At 38.8% G+C, this 12155-nt stretch overlaps 1 protein-coding gene across 2 annotated transcripts in view; it reads right to left on the bottom strand.

Annotated features, from left to right (window-relative positions):
* The window catches only part of RSPRY1 (ring finger and SPRY domain containing 1), a 39158-nt gene that overhangs the window by 12267 nt on the left and 14736 nt on the right, over nucleotides 1–12155 (bottom strand). For both annotated transcript variants that reach the window (XM_055819111.1, XM_055819110.1), the window contains 7 exons: nucleotides 8814–8866; nucleotides 7250–7362; nucleotides 4458–4584; nucleotides 2987–3045; nucleotides 2567–2633; nucleotides 1725–1856; nucleotides 291–406 (listed from right to left, as the gene is read on the bottom strand). In XM_055819111.1, the coding sequence (XP_055675086.1) occupies nucleotides 291–406; nucleotides 1725–1856; nucleotides 2567–2633; nucleotides 2987–3045; nucleotides 4458–4584; nucleotides 7250–7362; nucleotides 8814–8866 (667 nt within the window). The remainder of the gene's footprint in view (nucleotides 1–290; nucleotides 407–1724; nucleotides 1857–2566; nucleotides 2634–2986; nucleotides 3046–4457; nucleotides 4585–7249; nucleotides 7363–8813; nucleotides 8867–12155) is intronic.

The following is a 12155-nucleotide window of genomic DNA, read 5'->3' as shown; positions in this document are numbered from 1 at the left end:
GTCAAATTGAGTGAAAAACCAGCTGACTTAAGCATTGTCCTCAAAAAACTTCCAAATTTTCTGAAAATCTGGGGCATAGATACAGGTGTTGCTTTAGTGTGAACATTCCTACAACTGAGATCACTGTAGCGATGTTACAACCCTCTGACAAAGCAAGTTTTCTATACAAAGCTGGCAGAGAACCGATTCTTTCTAGGAAATCACAGAGGCAAGGAGCAATCAAAAATAGTTAAAGCCTGCCCTTTTCTTCAGGCTCTTTTTTAGGTTGAAATCATGAAAAGATATCCTACCTCTAACCCATGTGGCGAGATCTTCAGGTATTCACTGACATCGTTACTGTTCAGCATAGCCCTAATGTTGGTCAAATCAACCTTCTCATATGTAAACTGCCTGCCTTCTTTTAAAACTGCAAAATAAAACTAGTTTTAATCACTGCTGCAGCAAAACTTTATTTTAAACATTTCACACAGTGCCAATCAGTCTCTCTAGAATGCTATTAGTTTTTGGCATAACTGAATGCGACACTGGCATTTTGCCTGCATGTAAACAGCATCACTGTGTGCTAAATATCCTCTGAACATAAGAACACAACCTACACCTCTGACTAAAGCTCCTACAATCTAATCAATGCTTTTAGGATTATATATAAAAATAATTATATATAAATAATTTATGCTAATTAATGCTCACAGGCAAACGTAAGGCATCCAAGTTGATACCAAGATGCCACTGTTCCAGAATTTACCATTGTATTTGTATTGGTTGGGCAATCAGTTGGGTAGAGTTTTTCTAATTCACCACAGTGGAAAAGATCTTGGGGATAGGAAAGAAGGGGAAAACAAGGATTTAAAGTTTTTTACCCTCTCGTTTTCAGGTAGGTGACAAACTAACTGAGTCAAAGCAGCCCTTTATTCCCTGCATCCCCTTTTCACATGGAAGGATCAGAAACATTTACCTTGCCAGGTATCAAACTGCTGACACAGGCATGTTTATTTCCAAAATCAGAGATCTTATCTTAAGACCCTTCATATATCTCAAACTTGCTACAACACTTACACAGATGCTTACTAAATAGAACCAACATTGGCCTTCCATAAGCTGGGTAAAGCCCCATAAAGCCCAACAAGACCTTTTACACAAATTTATTTAAAAGGCATTTTAGAGACTACAAGGTCCTTAGAGTGGTTGTGATTTTAAGGGTGCAGCTAAACAAGTGAATTTGATGATCATCGGTCATCCAAAAAGATAGATCTAGTAAAGTGCTTTGTCAAACACTTTTCACTTTTGATCACAAGACAGTATCTTTACTTTAAATCTTTAATAATTCTTTGAGACTGTGCACTGCTGGGGTATGATCACAGTAGTGACTGTCATCAGGCTATGTCAGTAATCCAGCTGTTCCACAGAGCTGCACTATTTAGCTACTCAGCACATCTGTTTAAGCGTGGGTTACAGGAAATATGGTGCAAAGAAGCATTTTCATTGCAGCTCCAACTTGCAAAGTACAAATGACTTCCTTTCAAACATTTTCCTTGCCAAAATTTCCTTTCCATGCAATCACACTGGATTTGCACCCCCTCCCCCCCCTTTTTTTTTTTTAAGCACAGTGATTACAAATGCAGCCAGGTATGTTTACAATAAGTGCTTATACAAAACAAAGTAGTCCTCCATCTCTTTGGAGAAATTATTAGTATTAAATGAATCCATCCCTTCATTATACCTACACAGATTGTCTAAACTCCACTGGGCACAGAATCCAACCTGGCGTTTTAAATAGTCTGGATTATTTGTCCATTTCTCTAGCAAGATCAGTTGGTCGCTAATGCACGATTCAGAAACCGTCATTTTATTTTCACCTGCAATATAAGAGGAAAAAAATATTATTGCTATAAATGAAGGATAAGTTTAGTTAAAAATTGTAACATTATACAAATGCAGTAGAAGCCCCCTGCTTTAAACCTCAGTATTACAAACATGAAAGTTTTTGCCCAGACATGAACTTAGCACTCAGATATACCCAACTTCTCAGCACTGAGCTGCATCAAGAGACTATTAGATCCCAGCTGTTCTCCATCTCTCCAACACAGATTTATTTCTTTTCAAGTAACAAAGGTTTTGTGTCCTAAGTCCTTATGTAGCAATTTCTAAGCTGAGAAGGATTGAGTTTCAGCAAATCTCTTAAGGGTTTGTGAATGGGGGTGTCATTAAAGCAATAAATACTTTTTCCTGCCTGCAAACACCCAATAATGGCTGTTATCCATCTGTAATACAGATATATTTCAGTGACAAAGGCCTCATGTCGTAAGTCCTTCTACAGAAATTTCTAGTTGGGAAAAACTACACTGTCTTTCAGCAAATATCTCAAGGGTTTTTAGGGGTAGAGGGATGCCACTAAAGCAATAAATACTTCTTTTTGCCTGTAAGTGGACAAACATGTCTCTTCCATATTCGTGTTTCCACCAATCCACTCTCTCATGCTCACAAGTTTTATCAGATGAAGCAAGTGACAATCATGCAGTAGAAGCCATACTATGATTGTTAAGAGCAGTATCAGGCTAATACTCACTTGTTTGTGCAAACTTCTCCAGTGCTATTAGTGCAAAAAGCATCACTGTTGGATGGGACTGGAAGTTCTAAACATGAGCAGTAAGAAAAGTTGTTTAATAAATACCCAGCACAGATGGATAGGAAAAGCTGTTAGTCTGTCACAGAATGCTTTAGGTTGAAAAGGACCTCTTAAGTTCCTCTAGTCCACTCTCCTATGGAGAGCTGGTTCGAGTACATCAGGCTGCTCGTTCAGTGCCTTGTCCTATTGATTAATTATCTCCAAGGATGGAGATTCCAGATTTTCTGGAATCTCAGCTTTCTATAACACTCTGCCAGTATCTACCAAACATGACCCTAACTTTTCACAATAGGAACACACAAAAAAATTGCATTATAATTGCTATGTATGGATACATACAAAAAGATCTAAGACACTTACCAAGCTCTGAAGTAAATATTCCAATATGCCTGGGCTGAGTAAGCCTATGCTTGCAGGACCTACAAGTACATTAAAAATTAAATCCATCTATGAGAAACACTAACACTCATCACACAGATCTTTTAAACAGAAAGCAACAAATTAAAGAACAGCTAAGAATTTCACAACAAAGCAGAACTATAATAGAGAACATTTATCACTGTTCCCAGTCAGGTATTTCCTACACATTTGATAATTACACACTTACTGGCAAATCAGAAACATATTCAGTTTACTTGCTGTAAACATGTACAAAGTTCTAGTCACACTCCTGAGATTTTTAAGTAAGACTCCACAAGCCTCTGCTTAGCATTTTGATGCTCTTTACTTTCAAAAAGAGACTGGCTCCCCTTTACTTTCAGGGCCAAAATATAAAGAATAGCTCCATTTATCAATAGCCCAAAATAAGCAAAACTGAGCATCTAATATAGCCTACGTGATAGTTAACTACACAATTAGCAAGCAGCCTATTTAAAAAAAAAAAAAAAGGCCTGAAACACTGTCTACTTAACCAAGGCAGAGATATACAGGAATCAAACTCTGGCATCAAACTCTAACAAGTTGCAGGGTTCCAACACAGCGTTAACAGATTTGCTGCTTGAGTTGATACAATGAGATCTGTGTCCACTAAGACAAAAGTGGATACAGGATCACACTGTGACTTAGTATAACAGGGTGGAAGTACTATAGTACAAAAATGCTTCCTGCCCTCCTTTACTTTAGGCAGAAATTCTGCTGATACTTTTTAGTAACCATTAGGTGATACTGGACAATCACTTTTTCCTCCTTTTCTTGTCTGCTTGCAGAAAAAAAGAGTAAAAAAACTAGATACAAAATCAACCATTGGCAGGAAGGAAATGTAATCATTGGTTTCCAGCAGGGTACCAGAAATGACAGGGAATAAAAGTCACCTTAAAATAGAATCCCAACAAGTTTAAGTAACACAGAAGAGAGAATCTTTTCAGCTTACTACAATAGAACAACATATGTTTAACGGAAAGCGCATCTTTTTTGTTTCTCTACAGCCGCTAAGACTACTAATTTGACACTCCTGCCTACTGGCTATAAAGAACTATGTGTCCTCAGTAATTCACACAGAACCAGAACAGTCTACAGAAAAGACCAATTACCAGCACAAAGGCAATACATCATAAACACACACTGATCCACAGTCACTAACCATGTGCTGAAGGATTTGATCTTTTTAATTATCTGGGACTGTGAACGGCTTGATCAGACCCAAGCTAGTGAGTGTTCAACACCTTAATAAAGCAGTAGATTGTCACACCTGTCACACAAGGTCTTCCCCCGATGCAGAATATTATTCACTTCTAAGAAAACATTTTTTGAACTAGCCCGCATTGCGGGTGCTAAATCAGAAGGCACTTCAGTGAGCCAAATGCAAGCTTTCGGAAGAATCCCACGGCTTTACCTGCTAATTTCTCTGCTAAGCAGCCCAGTACTGCAGTTGTATTCCGGTGTTTGGCAGGGTGACAAGCATCCTGGCAAGCAGCAGCTCCACTTAAGTTTAATATTTCAGTTAACTTTTGTAATGCATCCTGAAAAAGAAAAATCAGAAATCTCTTCAATATTGACATGACATGTTTTTCCCCCCTAACCCAATACAGCACAACAAGTTATTTTTACACTGTGTTACTAATGTCAGCATTACACTACAGACAGCATGGGATGGTTGTCTTCTAAGGTAAGAAGATAATAAAGAACAGATGGGAAGAAGAGTTCAACATACCCAAGAGTTAAAATCAACACCAGATTATTGGTCGCTGTCCTGATCAGCAACTTGGGACAGTTCTGGATACACACAAAGGAACTACCTATAGCAATAGGAACTAGAATAGTAGAGGCAAACAATACTAATCAGCACATAGGGCACTACTGCCATCTTAACTGCTTCCAGTGTCCTAAAACTCACGCCCTTTACAAAAGAAAAGGCCTGGTTTAGACTTTAGAATTCAGGACTAAAGAGACATACCCCAAAAAAAGAGCACACATCCCCATCATAAATTTAGGATGCTGTCAACTTTACAGCACATCAATTATATTCTTGAGAGCATAAACTGCTTTCTGTTGTCACACTAATTTGGGAAGTAATCTATGAGGGTGATAAATTAAAAACACCACGCTTTGACTTGCTTCCTTCAGGCAGTATGGTATGGATAAAATTCAAGATAGTTCTAGAGCATACCCTCCATTTTCAAAGTAGTTGGGGGTTAATCTAGAGGCAGATTAAGTTATCCCACAGGGAGAACCCCACCCTGCAAAGTTCCAAATCCCCCTCAACTTCCTAGACTTCATGCAAGTTCCAGCTGATTCAGATTGAAACTTCATAATCTCAGGCTAGGATCTAATTAAAATAGAAGAACTCCTCATACTGAAGTCATCAGCAGGCTATTTGGAGAAAAAAAAATTGAGTACTGCTCAAGTTGATTTATTTCTTTTAATTGTGTTCTGAGCCACACTCAAATCAGTTTACTTCACTAGAGTCTGAGGTCTGTACAGAGATCACACTGAAAAGTAGTTATGTTTCCAAAAGAAAAACCACAAAACCAGAATGATGAACAGGACTGACGCTAAGTGGAAAGAATAGAGAAAGAAGAAAGGATGACTGAGCCACATTGTTTGGGATGGAAAAGCCTCACTAAAATCAGACTCTTGACAAACTCTGATACTGCTTTTAGCCATAACTAGAACAGTCACAGAAATCAGCTATTTTGAGTTAAATAAAGACTTTACTCCACTGCCATTTTAACGTTATGGACTTCATAGCCTACAATAACAGAAAATGAAATACAGCCTGCTGCTGTTCGCCAGCTGCCACAGAAATGGGGCACCAACGTAAAACCCTTAAGACCCCAAAAACTTAAAACTTACCCAGAAGAGAATGAAAATTAACAGCAGCACTTTCCTAGGCTGCATGTGACCAGCAGATCCCACAACTGCAGCCCCTTGTGCCATAAAGAGATTGCACAGGAAAAAAACCACCTCTGTGCACTCCAGAAACAGGCATCTTATTAGTTTTGTCTTGTTAAGGTCAACTATTTCATAGCTAACTCCTTAAAATTAAAATACCTAAAAAAAGTCCCGTGGCTTTTGAAAAAGTAACAATTTAATCGCCAAGTACACACTGTATAGCCCAACAAAAAAAATACAAAATCACTCTTCATACGGTGCACTCACAGTGGTCTCCATTTCCTGATTACTTTTTCAAAGCAAGCTGACTAGAAGTTTTGCCTTGTTTTCAAAGTCATTTTGCAGTTTATGCGACAGCCATCATACAACATTTCACTTGTTCAGAAGTCTCAGCTGACTTTAGTCAATAGCCCAGAGGAAACAAACCCACTTCAAGTAATTAGAGAGCTTGACTAGTTCTCCAGACACTAATGCGTTTATGTAAGTCAAAAAGCCACCAGCTTTTTATATCCCTAACCATGCAAACTGAAAACTAAAATTGGCAGTATAAATAGTAGTTTGGTAAGTGAAAGCTGCAATGATGTCATCATCAATTTCTGATGAAATGAGATCATCACAACCATCTGAAGACAGACAAGTTCTCCATACAATCACCACATTTAAAGGGATTCAATGGTGATTAGCTTCTTGAAGCACTTAAGGCTCTCACTAAAGCAGCTGTACCGATACGCTGTGAACACCTCAGGTCATTTTCCCATTCAAAAAATGGATTAGCAGTCAGTAAAAAAATAGAAGAATTCAAATTTGCCAAAACTGAATCTAGATATTTCATAGTTCAAAGATGTCATTTGTTGAACTTAACACACCCAGTTGTGTTGCATTCCTCATGTGCAGGGCAGGAACAAATTCAATGCCTTGTATACACGCAGCTTTTGAGAACGAAACAGCAGAACTTGTACTGCAGCATCTCTACACCCTCACTGCACAGCACTCATGTACCACATGGCAGACAGCAAGAAAAGCAGCTAAAGACCAAAGCCCTCTTCTTCTTGCCCATGAACCAAATTTATCTTTAATTTTTTTCTTTTTTTTCAATCCCCTACAATGCTTCTAACAGTAAGGAGCAACTAGATACAGTCACCACAAATTACTGAAAGTTGCAAGTTACACCCATTTTCTGGACAGCTAACAGTCTTGCGTCAGGGCTGAAACCCACCCAGAAGCTATCATAGGTGTGACAACCACAAATAACTGAAATTCAGCCACAGATAAAGACATATGCTTTACACTCACTTTTGTTGGCAGCGGACATTCATCAAGTAGCAGCGTTATAACAGCTGGTCCCAGGGGATCTTCTAATGGAATAACTCTAATTAAAGACTGGACAACTTCCAACCAGCCTTCATCTGTCAACCACAAAACAGAAGTAACACTTAGAACTAACACTGCAATTCTGAAGTGTTCAAAATATATCCATAAATGTAAATTGAAAAATCCTCAAAATTACCCAGTGAGTTTACAGACATGAAGAAAAAAAACACGCAAACCAATAGCTCACTTTTTATATCAATGTCTTAGTTTGCAGTAGTTCAGAAGTTTAAATTCAAGGAGGAAAAAAAAAGTTTACAGCAGCTTGGGTAACAGTGAACACCTCTGTCTGGAGAGCAGTCCTGCCCAGGCCAGAGCATCCTTTAGCTCCCACCAGTATTAGGAAGGAACACTCATGACCCGTATAGACAAGAAGCTTGCTCCAGTGTGATACTAAAGAGTTCAGCGTCCAGTGTCAAATGTTAAACTTAATAAAACTGCGTCCACGATGACACTGAGGACATAGAGAGTCAGAGCCCTCTTCCCTCAGGGAACAGGGGCCTCAGAGGAACTGCATTAGCTTGTCCTATGCCTGGCGGTCTTAAGACAATTTGCTTTCATAAGGGACAGCTGTTTAATGAGTAGACAAGGGCTTCTACTTGGTGGTAAACAACAATCCACATATAAGACATTAAACTACTAATGAAGTAAACAGATTTGGATTTGCAAGAAAACAGTTCCCTTTGAAGTGAAAATAAAGGCAGAGTTTGTATCTGTATACAAGCCAGCGGTGCTGAGAAGACTTAGCACTCCCTTCAACAGTGGCAATATAAGTAACACCCCGAGGTTTGAGTTTTGCTAGCACATTCCCCTGAAAAACATTTTACCAAATTGCTGTAATATCTAATCAGTTAATTGACTGATACAGAAATACATTTCCTAAGACCAGTACCAACTCCACTAAGAGAGGAGAGAAAAAAAAAAAAAAAAAATTCACCTAAACCAGAAATTTGGTGGAGGTCTTGAGCTGGGAGAATTTTTCATACAGTAACAAAGATAGAACAGCTCTTGCACAAACACGGCTCATTCTTGCAGGGGTACTTAGGGACAAGGTTGAAACAACTACTTCAATAAAGCAGAGTCTAAAGACAGCAAAACCCAAAACAAAAAGTATGTACTATCTACCAACACTGGAGCACGTGGGTTTAAACCATGTCAACATACATATATAGGTTGCTTCTGCCTTATTGCAAACAGACATTCTTTGTGGCTTCTGGTTTAATGCCATCACAATGTGTTTGGGGCCATCCGTTAGCTGCTTCTGGAGAGTTCACGTGGAAAGTTAAACGGAGTTCAAAAACTCAGGCAAATGCAACAAGCTCAGTGAAGCTTCTGAAGGGCAGAACTGTGTTTTGGATCCCACATCCCTAGAGCTACAGCAAGTCATAACACAAACTGCTATATGTATTTTTCTTCACAAAGAGAGGTGAGGTTGGTTTTTTTCCCTTTGGAGTCATAGCTGAAATGCCCAACACAATGCCTTTGATACCTGTTTCTGCCATTTCGTGCAATGTGATCATTGAATAAGGAGGCTCCTGGTCACTGAAAGAGATATAACACAGGTCAAAATTTATGCACAATCATCAACATAATACACTGACTAAAATGATAACACACGGAAAATGAATCCAGTAAGTATTTAACAAAAGGAAATTACATAGGCTGCAGACTGCTAATGCTGTTTTCAGATTTGAAACACAGATGGGATTTGAGCCTTTCTCTGGCTCAGAGTCAACATCTGCATATCTACAATAGCTGATAAACGAAACTTTGATCCATATCTGCATGTCTAAAAGCTGACCATAATGCTTAGGCTTAGTGCTATTCATTAGCAGGGCTCCTCAGAGTACATAATGTCAGAGGTCATGAAGTGAACCAAGAGCAGTGCACGAGGGACACAGCTTAAACACATTTTCCCCCAGAAATTCTCTGCTAAATATATAAATGCAAACACCCACCCCACCCCCAACAAAACTGAAAGGCAAGCCACCTAATAGCATCAAAGACTTCAAACTCAGTAGCAAGAGCTGTAAGAAGTAGTTAAGGCAGTGTAATAGAAGATACTAATCCAATCCCCTTCCCAACACAAAACCCAAAGTTCAATTAGGTCAGTTCCTCAGTCTGGTTTGCTGGAGCAAGGGCAAGAAGCTATGGCCAGGTCTGTTTATCTGAGCAAGATCTCAAAATCTTATTCAGTAAGCACCTCCAGGTCCAGTAAAAGCTTATGCAGCATCTTGTCCTAAATGCTTTATTCAGTGCAACTTGGACGCTGCGAACTAACCCCAGACTTAAAACTATAAATTCCACATTCAATTTCTATCACACGGCTCTGAAATTAAATTGGAATTGCAAAATATAGATGAATTTTAGGAAATTTCAATACAGATTAATCATGCAGATATTAAAACTACCTACTTTGGAAGGTTTAATTATAAAAGAAGGGAAAAATCTCAGTTTTGCATAAAAATATGATGTAAATACATGCTTTTCTTACCCCAAAAATTAAGATGTTCTTAAATATTTCCACAAGAAAATGCTAAAGTGAAGTTTAACCCATTTTTATACTGCCATAACATTTGGAACAAATAGTTTGTTGGGTTTTTATACTACAGGCAGAATTATCTCAAGAGAAAGGATGTAAAGGCTCAGAGAAAGAAGAGGGAAAAAAGTACCGTAAGTACAAATAAAGGCCACGATAAAAAGAGGATGAAATTTTTAACAGCAAGACTTCTGATTCTGTCATGGGTAGCAGATTTCAGCAGTATTCAGATTTTCAGCACTGAGCAAAGGAGAGTCCTGTCCCACTGATCTGCCATTTCAACCACTTGATTTCCAAACATCTGCTCCAGCACACACCTTCCTCATCTGGAAACAAAGCAGTTATTTTGCCAATTTCTTAATTTGCAAAGCAGCACTTCATATAAACTCCAAAAAATTAGCACTTATCCTTCTGACACTAGGAAATTAAACTTAATCCCTTTCCTTCTAGAAAGGAGGTATATCTAGATAAGACAGGAAAAAAAGCAGTTGTCAGACATGTTTTAGGTCCAATTTTAGAGATTTGATAGAACAAAAAACCCCAAGAAAACCCAAACCAAAGAGCAAACATTGAAAGCAACTGTTCACTGCAGATCACAACATAGTAACTCAATTTACAATTAGTCTCAGAGTGTTCCCATTTATTTACTTGCGGTACAGAGTCTGGAAAAAAACTGTCAGAAAAAGGGGTTTGCTTTCCATTCTTTAGACTGCTATTTTTCACTTTTTAAGGCTGCACTACCACACTGAAGCCCATGTTTCCAACCTGCTGTTACTTAGATGGTTTCACGTAGTAAAGCAGAAAGGCTCGTTAAAATGTTTTTCAGACACACTTAGATAGTATGCCTCATGAGCAGGCCCCTCCGTTACACATAGCCATAGGCCTTTGCCTTATCTGCAACACAGTCTGTGTCTTACCAACTGCCTTAATATGACACAAGGGAAACCAGTATACCAGTATAGCCCACTTTTGGGCTCCCCTGGACAAGACAGACATTGCTATAAGGGAACGTATCTTACAGAGGGCTTCCAAGATGGTTGAGAGCTGGAGAACGTGACATACAAGCAAAAGCTAAGAGAAATAGGTTTGCTCATCCTTAAGGGGGGGCAGTGGAAAGCAGTGATACTGCTGTCTGCAGTGGAAAAATGGAAAGAGAAGAGAGGACAATCAGGCTCTTCTCACAGGTGCACAGCAACAGGACAAGAGGCAACAGGGGGGTGTTGGAACATGGGGAATTCCAACTTTTAAAAATATTTACTTCTTTAAACCATGAGGGTGGTGAAACACTAAAACAAGGACCCAAAGAGATGGAGAATCTGTGTTCTTAAGATGTTCAACACTTGACTGGATAAATCCCTGAGCCACCTGCTCCCAGCTAGACCTGGGTTTAAGTGGGAGCCTGGAGCGGGTGAACTTCAAGAGGTCCCTTCCAACCCACATGATTACGTGGGTCAAAGTATTTCACTGGAGTCTGTATAAACAAAAAATACAGTAGCTTCAGGAATTTGTCAGAATCGGGACTCCAGGATCAGTGAAATAACTATGCTTATTGTCCCCTCACTAGCATAGGAAAGCACTTACAAGATTACAAAACTGATTGCACGATCAACTACACAAAAAAGCATTGTGAAACTGCTTAAGGAGCTGAACTTCGGGGAAAGGGAAGGCATGTGAGATTAGGAAGAGACTTTCAATAAAGTCTGCCATGATTTTAACAATGATTTCAAGAAAAATCACGAAATAAAACTTGTTAAAACCACCCTTAGATTTAAATGTTCAGGAAAAAATATGTCCCAGTATTTTAATTTAAAGCATTTTCAGCAGGAGGGCAAACTCCTCTTCTACAGGCACTTTCCAGAGTAAGGATGCTGGTATATGAATCAAGGCTCACTCATACTAAGCCTCAATCCACCTTAAACTCAAAGCCCAGCTGCTAAGCTAGAATAATGTTTTTCCTTCTGTTTTGGCCTTTCCAATTCCTAGCCTGCACCTAACCCAAAAGGTGATAAACTAACTTAACCCATCATTTTTAAGGTCCTTTTAAAGCTTTGTAGAAAGCAACACAAAACCAAAAATAAAAAGGATGAATCTATAAATATCCCCCACACCCTTAATAGATGTTCTGAACATGCAAGGAATGCAATACTGAGATCATGAGTTCAACAGTCACAACATGCGGTCTTTAAAAAGTAGTCAGACTTATAACTGGAAAGAAAACCTTGGTCTGTTTATACAAGCTAACAAAGATCAAAAGCTCTCAGTTTTGCTTAACTATTTCCAAAGAAGTAAATC

The sequence above is a fragment of the Falco peregrinus genome, chromosome 14 (genome assembly GCF_023634155.1).
Source record: "Falco peregrinus isolate bFalPer1 chromosome 14, bFalPer1.pri, whole genome shotgun sequence".
In the NCBI taxonomy this organism is placed as follows: domain Eukaryota; kingdom Metazoa; phylum Chordata; class Aves; order Falconiformes; family Falconidae; genus Falco; species Falco peregrinus.
This window is presented reverse-complemented; position numbering and strand designations above follow the sequence as displayed.